At 43.8% G+C, this 16,195-nt stretch overlaps 1 protein-coding gene across 1 annotated transcript in view; it reads right to left on the bottom strand.

Moving 5' to 3' along the window:
- Positions 1–3,328: 3,328 nt before the first annotated feature.
- The window catches only part of DNAJC17 (DnaJ heat shock protein family (Hsp40) member C17), a 30,992-nt gene continuing 18,125 nt past the window's right edge, over positions 3,329–16,195 (bottom strand). Inside the window, exons 7-11 of the mRNA XM_066608649.1 lie at positions 14,830–14,876; positions 13,506–13,583; positions 9,964–10,044; positions 9,037–9,171; positions 3,329–3,513 (exon numbers count right to left, since the gene is read on the bottom strand). Coding sequence (XP_066464746.1) covers positions 3,394–3,513; positions 9,037–9,171; positions 9,964–10,044; positions 13,506–13,583; positions 14,830–14,876 — 461 coding nt within the window. The 3' untranslated portion in view covers positions 3,329–3,393. The remainder of the gene's footprint in view (positions 3,514–9,036; positions 9,172–9,963; positions 10,045–13,505; positions 13,584–14,829; positions 14,877–16,195) is intronic.

The raw sequence follows: 16,195 nt of genomic DNA, 5'->3' as shown, positions 1-16,195 counted from the left end.
TATCTGCAGGAGGCGTACTGTAGCAGAGCAGCAGCTGAAAGTCTGCCTCATAACTTGCACCATTTAGTGCTGGTTTTATGGCATATTTTTGTGCAGAATTCAACCCCTTATTGAGAACAGATGAAATGTGCAGCAGAAACAGCGATAAAATTGATTGCGAATTAAACTCCACCCCACATTTGAATTGCTGCAGCTTATGGACAAGATTTCAAAAAAATCTTGTCCAGTTTACTGCTATTGCGTAATGCTGTGTAGTTTCCGTGCAGAGGGTACACATAGAAATTCTACTGCAAATCCGCCTCATGTGAACCCAGCGCAAAGGGGTCTTGTAGGCGGTGCCTGCTGGGATACAGCGGGATCAGAGCAGAAGCATTGCTCCAACCCCTGGGTAGCGGCTGGCACTCGGCTATTGCAGGCGCAGCTCTCATCTAAATCAGTGGAAGCTGTGCGTGTGGTGGCCGGGTCTCGTTATTGCAGGCGCAGGTCTCAATGAAATCAATAGCAAGCACCCCAGCCTGCAATTATGAGCATCGGCCACTATAGGCATAGCTCCCATTGATTTCGAGCTGTGCCAGCCGCTACACAGGGGTCAGACCAGTACTTCCGCCCTATGGCACTTCTGGCGGGCTATCACAGCACACCAGGGTACTGTAGCACCCTGTTGGGAATCACTGCTCTAGAGCAACGTTGAGCAGAACAACACATGACATGAAAAATGGAAGTTGGAGAAGGAGTATAATCACACCACTGCAAAGAGAAGTGTAGGGTTCTGGGTGGATAATGGGCTTTCTATCATAGAAGCTTTCCCCCCACATCTAGACACCACCAATTGTTATAGAAAAATAGTGGTAAGGCATTCATTGCATAGAAATAGTAAAAAACACAAACATGAATGGGCAAAAAGAACTAAACATGGTCTATTGTACAAAACTGAAAAATCATCTAAGTAATTAACACTCTCACAATCTCTTCAGCATCCACAAAGTCAGGTCAACAACATCTAGGAGCAAAACGTATACAGTGCACACCTATATGGAAATGGATCAGAAGAAAATGTATTCAAAAGGAGGTGAAAAGTTCTGCTGTTGCCAAGTTTAAGGGAAAGACTTCATAAGAAGGGCTTAAGACCGCGGTGATGTATTAAAGGTCTCAACAAGAGTATGGTAAAACAAAGTAACTCATGGCGGCAGTGAGCCGAGAATAGCTTGGTCGTCACCTAGCCCATTTTAGTCACTCCCCTGTCGTCTCTTAGCTCTCTGGACAAGGAGGCAACATCTCTGGAGGTGCCCCAGGGAGGGAGGGACAATCAGGAATTGCCATTGCAGGGAGTTCCAAAGCTGATGCGAAGGCAGGGTAACCTCTGGGGTTCCGGCGCACATGTAGATGGCCATCATTGGCGAACCTGTAGTCAAATGGAAATCCCCACGAATATGACGGACTGCGAAGGTGCACCACTTATGGGTGGTGTCAAAAAGCTCCTCTTTCTGGTGCGTGAGAGAAGTCAAGCAAATGAATATTTGAGTTGATAGTGCACCATATACTGTCCCCAAGCTTTATTCCTAGTAGGAGTTCCTTCTGCTGATACTGATGAACTTTGCATATAATATCACAAGGTCGTTAAGGGTCAGTGGGCTTGAGACCCAGGAACCAGTGAACACGGTCAAGTTCCAGGGGGAATGTCTGTGGATCCCACCTGAAGATTCTTCTGCTCCACCAACATGGGGAAACCCTGCAATCTGTTTGTTCTCCCTCTATTCTCCGCATTGTCAAGCGAATCAGTCAAAAGTTGCAATTGATGAGTATGAGAGGCTATAGATCAATTCTGAGCCAACAAAGCAGATAAAGAAGCCTCCATGAGGATAACCTTTTGTTGACTTGACACACCTCAGCATGAATAGAAGCAGCTAAATTAGATTTTAGGAATGCTCTAATCTGGAGAGATAAACTTTCATGTCATTTTTGGGAGGTATAGCTTAAATGTGAGCACTAAACTCTGCGAATGCTGCTATATTCTGCGCCAGCTCAGTAAACATGTCAGCCACTGGAGATGGAGAAAGTGACCCGCTCTCCAGGCTGGTAGATCTCTCCCGTGTGGCAGCCAACATCAGGGGAGATGAGCAGTTAGGAAGACTGCATGGAGAGGGAGGATAGTACAAGGGAAACTCACACGGTACCTGTGCACTGGCTGAGTACTGTAAGCGGTAGTGTCTCCTCTGCTGGCACCAGGGGAGAAGTCAGGAAGATCCGAGGCAGCTGTGATGCCGGCGACACTGAGACAGAAGGCTATGTCAGTACATCACCGGTGGCTGCAGCGCCCACAGGAGAGGCCAGTGGTGGAGTTGGAGTTGTTGCAGCCGCCATATTGGAAGAGGCTTGCTGTGCAGCTGCAGACCGGAAAGAAACCACTGTATGTCCAAGGACAACAGTGTGTCTGACAAAGAGGAGATAAGCCATGAGGTTTTCCTCTGATGGTTGTCCATTTAGAGGTGCACAAATGCCTTAGATGCAAAGGAAGGTGGTGAAAACCCTAAGCGGGAATGCGAGCAAAGAGATCAAGCCTCCTCACTCCTATCAGCAGGCCATGTTCCCCAGGCAACATGTTATAGGGGAGAAGTAGCACAGGTGCAAATTACTGTTGCAAAACCATTCACACACCTACTATGTATTTGAAGGGAAGGGGCTGCTTACTATTATACTTGCACACAGATAAGGCCAATATAGGGTGCCACAAAGATACGTGTAGTGCACCAAAATATCAAGCAATATCACATTTATTTACAGAAGCTGTCTGGCCAAGAAGTGCTGGTGAAGCCCGGTGTGTCGGTGCTTTGTGTGATACTCTCAAGGTGTGGGGTGGCCCAGCTGGTCTCATAGTATAAGTGTAACTAATGGGCTGTAAGCCTGCATGGCGCACTACTTGCATCTGTAGGACTAGCACTCTATACAAGCCTTATCTATGTGCAAGTATAAAACTAAGCAGTTACTCCCTCAATGTATAGTGTGTGTGTTTATATCATTAAGGCTTTATTCAGGCAGTTGTATTGTTGGTCCATGTATTTTACAGACAGCTGATAGGCTCATTATTCACATGAACTGATTGTCTATGTAAAAAAAGATATTATTGCATGTCCTATTTTCGTCTGCAAGAATAGGAGATTCAATGCCCACCGTCCCCGCAGATCGGACAGCACATGGACAGGTGCCCGTGTGCTGTCCGATGCGAGTTGTGCCAAAGATTCTCGGCACAACTCGCATGTGGCCGTCCGACAAGTATGGCCTTTTGCAGGGCACATAAACGGATCATGTGAACATGAATGGCTACAACATATAAAAAAAGGAATAGAAGTTTAATACACCGTATTACAAAGTAGACAATTTTACTAAAAATATAAGTTATGTATTGGCCTCTTCGTCTTCTTGCTGTAACTGTTCTATCAATCTCTGACGCTCTGCTGCTTGTCTCATCCTCATTAACACTAAACTTTCATAGTCCCGGTCAGACCGTACAGAGTCCTGCAAAGGTAAAAAAAAGATCAGTACACGACTACAAATATTGATTTATAACTACAGAAGCAAAGAAAAGATTGTATGTTAATTAGTATAATATTAAAGATTATCCAAATAAACATAGTTAGCAATCCCAGTCCAGTTCCAGGGCCTCAATTTGCAGCCTGGTTTAGACACATTGTCATGAGGCATAGACCTCCCCCCTACCAGGGTTGGCGACATGATTGTCAGTGTCATTTCCATAACTAATGGCCCATTTACACTGAAAGATGATCATTCAAAATTCACTGAAACAGCAGTTTGAGTGACAGTTTTGAGCGATCACTTTGCATAAACTCATAAGTGGCTAAAAGTTCTAAGTGGAGTAAAATGAAAAAAAACCCATGACATTCCACCATCTTTCAGTGCGTCTTGTTTCTACGGCGCGCAAACTGCAACAAAAATTTATTGCATTTTTTCTGGGATAGACAGGGTGATTGAAAAAGTGCATTTCTGGTGTTCTTTATTTACTTATTTTCGGACGACGTTCACCGTGCGGGGGTAAATAATGCGCTATTTTGATAGATTGGACTTTTTGGACATGGCAATACCAAATATGTATTTTTGTTTTAGGATTTAGATTTTTTTAAATTATAGATATGGCTAAAAGGGGGGCGAGTTAAACTTTTATTTATTTATTTTTTTACAATTAGAAAAGCTTTCATTGATCTGATTTTTACTTTCTTTTGCTTAATAGGGCAGTTTGCTGAGGCAGCCCTGGGGCCTTTAAGTAGGACCTCTGAATGTCGTTCGGGGGATTTAAATGCCGCTGTCAGAACTGTAAATGTACGTCATATAGCGGGAAGGAGTTAAGTCAGAGATGAACGAATAGTGCACGTTGGGCGCGCATTTACACACAATAATAATTGCTCCAAAATGGCTTTAGAGCGAATTTTGAGAGATAATCATTGTGTCTAAATGAGCCTCAAGTCAGTCCCCTTCTGTGTCATTGCTGATACAGAGACAGAAGTGGGCTGTCTCGGGTATTGAAATGAGCCAGTAAGCTAACCCCCTGCACTATGACATCACTGACCGCAGGAGGTGGCAGCAAGCTCTATATCACATGAACCATTGTCAGACCAGGATGTAAGTGGAAGTGTTGGCATTACTAAACCCAGACTGGATCTGGGTAAGTATATTTCTCTGGATAACCCCTTTAAGGGGGAATCTTTTACTTACCATAAAATTTCTTTCTCGTCTCACCATGGGTTTAGTTACTGCCGTTAAGAGGCGGATACTAAGCAGGTGCCAAGGTAGCCATTTTTTTATGCAAGCAGTAGGAGCAGCAAGTAGGATAGACACGGGTTAAGAAACAGTTAAAAACCTAAAGTTCCAGAATTTAGAACCATGTGCCAACTCCAGGGAGAACGCTCCAACAAGTATGTGAACATGGGAAAAAGATTAAAAATACTTAAAGGGGTTCTGACATGAAAAAAAAAAAAAAAATTGTACTCACCTTGCCTGGCCCGATCGCCAGGCATGTCCCCTCCAGCCAGCATTTTCTTCTGTGCCTTTAAAGCAGAGCAGGAGCGGTCAAAAAGACCGCTTCCTGCTCTGGTCCGTCCGTCCGTCAGGCACTTCCGAGGTCAACGGACGGACCGCCACAGCAAGCACGTCACAAGCAGTGCTTGCTGTGGGCGGCCCGTCCGTCCTGGCTGAACTCCGGAGTGCTGAGCATGCGCAGTGGAGACGCGGCCCGTCCTGACTCCTGTCAGAGGGCACCTCTCCACTGCACATGCGCGCGATCCCGGAGCGGCGCGGCTGCTGGAGGAAGAAGACTGCCTGCCGGGAGGCATACTAGCACTTTCTGCTTAGGTTACGCAGCGCTGCTGATTAGAGCCACCTGATTGGCTCTTCGGCACCACGTGACTGCACAGCGTGCACCAATCAGGTGGCTCTAGTCAGGCTGCTTAACCTAAGCAGAAAGTGCTAATATGCTGCCGGGAGATGACCCCCCGATGTCAACAACAACAGGAGAACAGGTAAGTATAAGATTTTTATGCTTTAGCAGCCATTAACCCATGGGTTCCCTGGGTCCATTAGGCAGACCAGGGAACAATGGCTGCTAAAGCATAAAAAAATTATTTGTGTCAGAACCCCTTTAAGTTGGGTGCTGTGTCCCTCAAAGAACAAGACGAGAAACATTTTATAAGTACAAAAATCTTATTGTCTTGTCCATTGCATTGGGGGTCGCAGCCTAGGGCTATGAGACATGCCAGAGCAGTCACTCAAGGGTGGCAAACAGTAGATCAAGACTCATGCAGTCAGTTTATGGTCATCTGCAAAAGTCTTTGACCGAGAGAGGCATCAGTGGATGCAAAAATGTGCACCCAGTAAAATTTAAAGAAGGTGCAGAGAAGCCCATGTATTGGCTTTACACACTTGCAGAGGCACCGTTGCATACCGCCCAAGAGGCACCCACTGCTCAAGTAAAGTGCGTAGTAACCCAGAGGGGAGGCTGCCTGCCCTTGGCACGATATGCCTCCACCACTGCTGATCCAAGAGCTAATGAATTTGGAAGCTGCTAGGCCACATGTCAGCCCACCTGGAATCATAAAAAGAGCATCAGAGCACCTGAAAGAAAGCGTTTGGGAGATGTAAATCCTTAAGGTTGAACCAAGTCTAATTTATGGAGAACGGATTCCATCGGGTGCGTGGCAGAAGGAAAGGAAGGAAGGCAAGTCGATTTCCTCATTGATGTGGAAAGCGGACAGTACATGAGGATCACCTTGTCCTGATTAAAGACAGTGAATGGAGGTTTAGCCGACAAAGCGGCGAGCTTGGAAACCATGTGAATAGAAGTGATCGCTACTAAAAAGGTCAATTTGAAGGATAACAGGTGAGCCGGAATCTTGCACAACAGCTTAAAGGGGTGAACATGTAGCACACCCAGATTAAGGGAGGGACAAGCAAACTGTATGGAGGAGCTGTGTGAGCGACTCCCTGTAGAAAGGTACGCACAGTTGACTTTGAGGCCAGGAGGCATTGGAGAAAAAAAATGGACAACGCAGATAACTGACCCTTCAGGGAACTAAGGCTCAATCTCATGTCCAGCCCTTCCTGAAGGAAAGACAGAAGTAGAGGTAGCGCATAGGATGGAAATGGTCTTGTTTGCACCAGAGGAACAATGTCTTCCAGACACTATAATAAACTCAGGAAGAGGGGGACGTTCTAGCATTCATCACAGTTTGAATAACGGGTTCCACAAAGCCCTGCCCAAAACCGTGGCTTCAACTGCCATGCTGTTAAAACATGGAGAAACTCAGCTAGAAAAGGGGTCCCTTTTCTGTAAGAGAAGGTCTTTCTGAAGAGGGAGGGGTCACAAAGCGTTGTGCCGGTCAACAAGGTCTGCGGACCACACATGATAAGAAGCACTGGAAGGCCCTCCATCTTGACCTTTTTCAGAAGTCGAGGTATGAGTGGAAAGGGAGGGAAGATGTATGGGATCTGGAATTTGTTCCACGGAATTACTAGGGTATCCACTGCTTCAGTCTGAGGGTTCCAAGATCTGGACACTTAGACCGGAAGTTTGTGGTTGAATCTAAACAGCCACATTTCTGACAGCGCTGGAAACCCATGTAACTACTATTCTGCGGAATTCAATGTTTTTCTGCTCAGGAAGTCTGCTATCCAACTGTCCACACCTGGTATGTAAATCACCAAGAGCACTGGCATTAGATTCCCAGCAGATATCAGGATCTTTGCTGCTTCGTCCATGAACGCCAAGCTGCGGATCCTGCCCTGGTGATTTATGTATGCGACCCCTGTTGCGTTGTCTGTTTGTGCATGAACTGGAAAACTTGTCATCTGGGGCGCAAAGTGCTAAAATGACTTATTAAAATCATTAGAAAGGAACACATGACAACCAAATGCTTCAGCTTGGTAAAGCTTTTGACAGTAAGATTCCATTCCCAGGCTAAAATGGTCTTCTAACTCCATAAAGGAAGGGAAGACTTTTGAGGAATGTTTTAGTCGCTTAAACACTGAAGCAGTCAGCGACTAATCCTTCACCACCACTATCAGGCCATCGCCTAGAAAGAAGAGCTTAGAAGCTTGATCTTCGTCCAGGTCAGAATCCAAATGAGTCAGAAAATTCACCCTCACAGCGACTTTCTCCTCTAGAAGGGGGGCTCAGAAGGTGCCCTCACAGGGATTGGGGTAGATGCTGGGGCAGGAGAATTTGAAGAGTATCTGGAGCGAGGAGGCCTAGGCAGTCTGCGGGATCTAGCACATGGAGGGTCGTGCGTCACAAAAACATCATCGTCAGACATGGTGGTTGAAGGATAGAGAGATCCAGCCTGTCCAGGATGGCAGTGGATGCTTTATAAAGGTCCGATACTGTCAGAGAGGGCGCATGCCCATTCTGCTATGGCAGATGGTGGGGGTAGGACAGAAGCAGAGCCTGCAGGCGAGTCACTGGCCACCCAACTCCATGGAAGACGGTTGAGGCATAATGGCTCAGACTGTCTACATGGGAATTTGGTACTACAGCGTGCACATGCAAAATGCATGGCTCTAACGGGACCTTTTCTGAAACTTTCGGAAAAGGTTCTGAGAAGAGAGGAAGGCGGGAGCCAATCGGAGGAGTGAGATCTAGCGCCAAGAAGGGGATTGGACAAGGAGGAACTGAACACAGGAAGCCCAGACAAAGAAAGCTCTAATTGGAAGACAGGAAGACCTCCCCTGTCTGAGCCTGCCCATCCAGTGCTGGATACTAGCCCTGAAGCCAGGGCCTAAGGTAGGGCTGGAGGCCTGGAAAAAAATGCGGATGTCCGCAGCCATCCTTAAGGATGCCCTCGTAGGGATACTTACCTTAGCAGAGAAATACTTACCCATCTGCCGCAAGAGGTGAAGCTCCTCGAGTCCAGCAGGGACTGTCCCAGTGCTCGTCTGTCTTTGAGGTAAAACACACTGCTCCAAAGTTGGGGCTACTATGACTAGTGGCTTAGGGCCAAACTAACCTTAACAAGCCTCCTTGTCTTCTGAGATCCAGTCCGGAAACAGAGTGGTTAACAGCAGTCAGTTTGCCCTCCTTGATGGGGTAACAGGGAGAGTCTAATGTCAGCCCTGTATTCCAAGTGTCAGAAGAAATCACCGAAGATCAATGGAAGTAGAGGTCTGCCTCCTACGGACACTAAGCTAAAACTGTCTAGCTTGATGCCTGCAGAAGGGGGAATAATTGGTAGGAGGAGAAAACCCTTTTTTTTTTTTGCTTAGTGTCTACCTCCTAGTGGCAGTAACTATACCCATGGTCCTAGAATGTGTCCCCCAATGCAAAAGGACAAGAAAGTATGAATAAATTCATAACTGGTAGTTACTGTTCAAAATTTCAATTAGGTGTGTGCATTTACACTTTGCCATACTTCAACCAAAGCAGACAGTGTAAGTATTCACTAACACATGTCAGGAGAGATGACAGGTCCTCTTTAAACAGATAATGGAGCACTGCCATAGTAAGATTTACTACTGATGTAGTAAAAACCCCCTTACCTGAGCTGAGTAGCTGGAGAAGTTCGAGGTCATATTGCTGACAGTCTCTGGCATAGCAGATGGTGGAGAAGCATCAAGCCAGGAGATTTGCAGAGGATTATTTAACAAGCCAGCTTCATTTCTTACAGCTAGCTCCTACAAAACATATTTGATCAGACTAGTCATTTTGATCTTGTACACTACAGAACAGACCTTACCCTGATTTCTTGTAGCATTTTCAGTCATTTTTAAAACTGAAATTCTCTGATAAGCTACTGTTATGTCTGCTTTGGAGGATCCAGAAAAGATCTGGCACAGAATCACGGACAACATAGTGCAGCGTGCCAAGCTGGAAGCACCCCACTATAGTACTTGCCGAATTCATCGATTCCGGTACTTTCATTGATCAGCTACGAAAATGGAACCAAAACGGAAACAGAGCGCTGGTCTGAATGTGGCCTTACATGCATTAAATTAAATGTGGAGTGGTGAATAGTGGCAGGCAACTCTTTCATTGTTTTCATAAACTAGAAGAACTTTAGCTGACTATATCATTATGTCCGACTAAATGCCAAAATCAAACTGAAGCTTGCAGCTTTGGTCTCCATTTTACCAATAGAAGCCTATAAAGCTGTCCAGGTGCTATTTTGAGTCATCCAGATGATGGAGCCCAGGAACAATAACCCTAAACAGGGCTGAATATGCCATATGAAGGTAGCCTTACAAATACTAATGCAATATAGTGATTAAAATATGGAAGTGTAAAAGTGGCAATATGATGCAAGTGACAAATGTTCATGAGTCAGAGCTGTGATTGTGACTTTTTTTACCCTGTAAATAATTATGTGGTTCAGTCTGTGCAAAATAAACACCTTGTAAACATCAACATGATTTAACTTTCGTCACAATGAGGATAAAAATGAATGCTTTATATTCATGGTAACTTACCGCAGCTTTAACAGTAGCAAATTCAACTATCGCCGATCCTTTCTTCTTGCTGGACACAACCATGTTTAGCACCTCCCCATACTGCAATAGAAATATAAGTAAAATAAGGTCAATAACACCGGGAACACAATTTTTGGTGACTGAGATGTTAGAACTTTTTTGAGGTATTTTGGGGTTATACATTGTGAAAATGACATTAGTTTTTCTCCATCAGGTCTGATTATCAAGATCTGACATATGTCCATATAAATGTATGCATGTACACATATTGTATTGTACATGTAATGACGGCCAATCAAAAGCTGAAGGTACAAAGATAAATCCCAAGAAGCCGAGAACACGAATAAACACAAGAGTTTCTTCATTAAGATGTCGATGAAACTACATTTCCATGATTTCCTGCGAAGAGATATTCCTGGACATTCGCGCTATCAGTAGTCCACCATCATATCCGTATCCCCTCGTCCACAGTCCTGTTCTTCCACCGTCCTTATTACCTGGTGAAATCCTTCACTCTGCACCAAGACAATCTGGAAGTCCACCCACAATGCCTGCAGGTCCTGCACTCTGATGCTGATGTTACAGCCAAGTGTTCAGGAACAGAAGTAAGCGTATTCTCTACAAGTTCACTGGAGTTTATGGCCTTATGGTTCCCAAGGAAATGCTACAACCCTACGGCCGCGCACGTGCTGCAAAGCCATCCACCGAATCCTAAAAAAGACGGCCTTTCATGAGCACTTCATCGAAGCTTTTAGCTTCTCCATGCTCATCGCAGGAATATTCTACATTTGTAGCAAAACACGTTCCATTTCTTTACACATTTTTTCATCAACCTTAGTTTGATGTGCAGCGGTGGCGATATGTACCATATGTACTAATAGTAGGCCAATGCTGGCGGGAAAATTGAATATGACTAAAATAGATAATGACATCAGAAATATCTCAAAAACTACTAGAGCTCCTAGAACGATATGGATGGGATTTTCGTAATCAGCAGCACAAAAATACCCAGAATAAGGTCTAAAATTCCAGGCACCGTGATTCCCCCCCCCCCCCCCACCGGTGTAATAATAGCACCAATAAAAACTATATAGATTTAGTTTTTTTTAAGCTATAAGGCCCTAGTCACACTAGTGTTTTCTCTTTGTTTCCATTACCATCTTCATACATTTCAATGGGATCCAAAAAATCTGAAGCTTTGGCACCGGTGTGAAGCGAGTGAAGGCGGACCTTGGAATGGGGAATACCCTTTTAAGTATCAATGTGCTGCAATCCAATAATAGAGCACTGACCAATTACATGTGTGTATCAAAAATGCCCCCTTCTGTTTAAAAGCATCATTCTTCACTGAAGTGGTTCACTGCTCATTGCTAGGGGAACGGACTACCTCTGCTATGGAGTGTGAGATGATCTGCTGATGTCCAGGATCGCTGGAATGAATGCCCAATAGCCCATAGCGGAGGTGGTTGGTTACCCTAGCAATAAGTTATAAAACAATTTCAGCGAAGATTGAGACTTTTAAAGTGAAGGGGGGATTTTTTTAAGTGCACATGTAAATCCGGGAGTATCTTATTTTCCGATTTGAAGCACATTGCAACACGGTTCCTGAGATGGGAATACCTCTTTAAGGCCGCCCTCACAGCCTGCTTTTTACTGCAGTGTTTTAAACATTGCGCTAACCGCGGTACAATGCCTTCATTGATTTCAGTGGAGCTTCACAGAATAGCGTTTAAACGCAGCATTTCTAACTCCATGATTTTCGCACCTCCCCACCCATCACAATGATGGGGTGCATTAAAAAAATGCTGTCAAACACTGTACCATGTGTTCACAATGGATGTGTGAATGCAGCCTTAGGCCACGTGAGGTGGAAAAGCTGCGGAATATATGGATAAATACCCAAGTCAAAATCCGCACTGCAAGTGCGAATTTGGGCCAGGAATCAGCTATGTGTCCACAGCTGATTTTAATAGCTACATCGCTCCGCCTCACCTCGGAATACACGGTACTGTTAGCGCCTTCCAGCAGCCTCATGGATGAACCACTGCCTGTTTACACTGGTTGACTGTCATTTGATTTTTATGCCAGCAGAAGCTGAACAAACGATAAGCAAATGAATTATTGTTCGCCGCTCAGTCACCGGCAGCGTTTATACTGAACGATTATCGTTAGGATTCGCATCATCCAGCAATAATCTTAATGATCACACTGTGCAACAAATAAAAAAAGTAATTGATATGTTTCCCTAAAATTAAAACTTGCTGATTACACTGGTAAAGCTGAGTAATAGCTGCACAGCTCGTTTTCAAGTTATTTAATCCCTTAGTGACAAAGCTTTTTTTTTGTTTTTTCCTCCTTCCTTTCAAAAAAATCATAACTCCTTTATTTATCCATCGATGTCGCTGTATGAGGGCTTGTTTTTTGCGGTCCGAGTTGGATTTTTCAATGGTGCTATTTTATGTACCATATAATGTACTGAAAAACTTTTAAAAAGTTCTAAGTGGAGTAAAATGGAAAAAAACAAACAAAAAAAAACCGAAATTCCACCATCTTTCGGTGCGTCTTGTTTCTACGGCCCATAAACTGCACTACAAGTGACACGATAACTTTATTCTATACGTCAGTATGATTACTACGATACCAAACTTAGGTAGTTTTTTTTTCTGCTGTACTATTTTTTTTTTCAAAGACATTAAATTTTTTTGTTTAATTATTTTCTGGCACAATTGCTTTATTTTTCCGTCCACATAGTTGTGCAGGGGCTCATTTCTTGCGAGACGTCCTGTAGTGTGCATTAGAGCTATTTTGGAATACATACAACTTTTTAATCGCTTTTTATTGCATTTTTTCTTGGAGACAGAATGACCATAAAAGCGCATTTCTGGATTTCTTTAATTTTTTTTTCGGACGACATTCACCGTGTGGGGTCAATAATGCATTACTTTGATAGATCGGACTTTTTTTGGACGCAGCGATACCAAATATGTATTTTTGTTTAATGATTTTGATTCTTTTATTGAGTTTAACCAATGATCTGCAAAAACACAGTTCATTAATTACAACTTACTGGTGGATGATCCGCAGCACGTGGAAACATACCCTATATGTTACATAAACCTACCCTTATAGTGTTTAGTTAGCAAGCGGTGCGTAACAGAGATTGCGAAATAGTTACACAATCACTTTTGTTATTCTTTTTATTAGTCAAGGTTAATGGCGAGCCTATTGGATTAATTGTATAGGCATATTTCCAAAAAATACAATACAACGGCATTTGGATTACAATTATTCCACATAATCGGAAAACCTTACGTGGCAGAAAAAAACCCGGATATCATATTTGAATTCAGCGCACTAAAGTTACTACAAGGCGCCTATCTGCGTATCGGTTACAAAAATTGTGTTGCACAGTGTAATCGTTCAGGTTAAAAGTGCCCTTAGTGTACTGAAGTAGAAAATGGCGCAGCGGAAACGGGAAAAACGTCAATTTTGTCAGAAAACAATGATACAAAACATTAGGGTTTTCTTTTTTAAATGACAACCTTTTGTAGCAGCCCCTGAAGAACATCTTCTGTGTATCCTCCTCTTGTCTTGTCATCCTTCTTGCATTTCCATTTCAGCTGTTAATGATAAATTACAGGTAAGCCCCACATATCTGTCACAACTACAAATATTACCGCAACTCCCCCATGATATAGAACTACAATTGTGGCCTGAAGATGGCAAAATGGACGCAGTTACCCATTAAGGAATAACAGGACAGTTTGCATTTGAGCAGCTGTGGAGACCTCTAAGTCAATAACGGATTTCAAGCTCTGAAAATGATCTCAGACTATTGAGCCAAATGAACAACATGGCATGTCCTAAAGCCAAACAGGCAGCTGCTTAAGTGGTCCATCTAAGAAGCAGCAGTGATTGCAGGAACCACTAAGGCCAAGGGGACAACGGCTGGTTCAGATACACGTTATAGAATTCTACACATTATGCATTATCATAGTTCGATCTGCATGCAAGCAACACACCCAAAATTGAGCAAAAGTTAGGAGCCTCTCTGCATGTAATATGAGTGCGCCTTCCTGGTGATGTGCAATTTTTCTTATGTGATCATTTGACTGAGCAGTGTTTTTCATGTAGATGGCACTTGAAACTATATAGTTGCCATAACTAAAAGTTACTTGGAAGTCTACAAATTAGCATTAACCATTTCCAATCCACTGTTGGGCTTCACATCTTTCTAACACTATGCAGAAGAGAACTCTGACATTGGAGCTCTCTTCTACATAGTGTTAAATACATATAGTGCAATTTATATAATACATAAAGAATATATGTATTTATACTAATTCATGTTTAATTTAAAAAAATGCTAATAAGATCATCGTGATATCATTTTTATGCATTTCTGTTGAGTAATCCCAAGGAATCCACAACACGCTTTCCCACTCAAAGTAAATAAGAGTCGAGGAGTGGGCAGGTGGCAGGGAAATTGGGTTGAAAAGGGTTAAGTTAGCCAGCTTTATGTGAAACACTCTTGTAAAACAAAAAAAAAAAAATTTTAATTTTCAAGATCTTGGCTGTCAAGGAATGAACAGGTTTGCTCTAACGTTACCTTAAGCTATAAGCTTATATTGAACAATGGCTACGCTTATGCTCTGACTCATCTGCTGATTACAAGTAATTTGGGCACTTTATAGGAATTATGTTAGAACTAAATAAAGAGTTTCAATTAAAAGAGTAAAAAATAACCAATATTTTCTATTTCCAGAAGGAAGAATATGTGAGGCTTTTATGTACTTAACAGTGTATTGGAGCAGGGGTTTACAGGGTGTTCAATACGAGTCTGTAGAAGCACATGGCAGTATGTACCTTTAGCTTCGCAGGTCCTGAAGTTTCTGTGCTACTATTCCAGCTACCTGAAAAATATACGGCAGCCGCAGGGAATTTAAAATTATCATAATTACACAAACTTAATACATATATTGACATATGTTGTCAAGTACATAGGGAAAAAAGGTGTCAAACACACTTATAGGGTTATTCCAGCCAAACTCATATCATACATCTGCTGGATAGGTGGTAAATTGGTGGGGGAAGACCGATCACTGGGAACTCCACTGATCACCAAAGTGCGGTTAGGAGGAGTTTCAATTAAGTGGTGATCGTGCACGCACCCTGCTGCCCTGTTCAAATTTCAATGGCACTGGTGGAAACAGCGGAACATGCTGCTGACTGCATTCTGGTTATCCGTGGAGGTCCAAAGAGGCGGACTACCATCAATTTAGCATTTATTACCTATCCAGTGGATAGGTGGTGATAAATGCTTCTGGCAGAAATCTCTCTTTACCCCTTTCCAATCCAATTATTTTTTCTCCCCCATTCTCCCCAGCTCCAAATAAATTGGAGCTGGGGAGAATGGGGGAGAAAAAAAAATACATTTTCCTGCACCCTCCTGAACTGACAGAGTTCAGGAGGGTGCAGGTGCTCACTGCACCATGGGGGATCCTGCTTACCTGTCCGGCGTCTTCCGCATTCTCCCTTCTGTCTCCCGGCTCGGCGATCATGTGACCGCTGGGGTCAGGTGGCACCCAGCAGTCACATGATCGCCGAGCCAGGAGACAGAAGAGAGAATGCGGAAGATGCCGGACAAGTAAGCAGGTCCCCCCCACGGTGCAGGCTCCCAGCTTGGCGTTCATGTGACCGCTGGGGGTCAGGTGACACCGACGGTCACATGATCGCCGGCCGGAATCTCCGTGCATTACATAGCGCTAATTGAGCGCTATGTAATGTGTAAAGGAGAGGGCAGAAAGGGTTAAAAACCCTTTCTGCCCTCTACTCGGGGGTCCTCAATGAGGATCAGTGCAGGAGTGCATGTGCACCCGATGTGTCTGACGATCGGGTGCAGATGCACTCCTGCACTGCAGTGACGGGCCTGCCCCGACATCGGAGCTGTGGAGGGAAATTATGATGTCGGGGCAGGCCCGACATTGGATTGGAAAGGGTTAACGGCCAGTGCCAATTCAATTTTGTTATATCATTCAGTAAACGTGAAAAAAAATGGTAAGGCAAATTAAATATCCAAAGTTAGCTCCAGAGACAGCTCTGTACATTTGCGCAGTTGCCTGGTTTGGTACTTCAAAAAGCCCAAATGGGGCCATTATGCAATGTATGGAGCTGTCTGCTTCCTCACGCAAAACAGAAGTGGGACAACCAATTTTTATTTATTTTTTTAAAG

This window comes from Eleutherodactylus coqui, chromosome 6 (genome assembly GCF_035609145.1).
Source record: "Eleutherodactylus coqui strain aEleCoq1 chromosome 6, aEleCoq1.hap1, whole genome shotgun sequence".
Taxonomy (NCBI): Eukaryota; Metazoa; Chordata; class Amphibia; order Anura; family Eleutherodactylidae; genus Eleutherodactylus; species Eleutherodactylus coqui.
The sequence above is the reverse complement of the archived record's forward strand: the minus strand, read 5'-3'. Positions and strand labels throughout refer to the sequence as shown.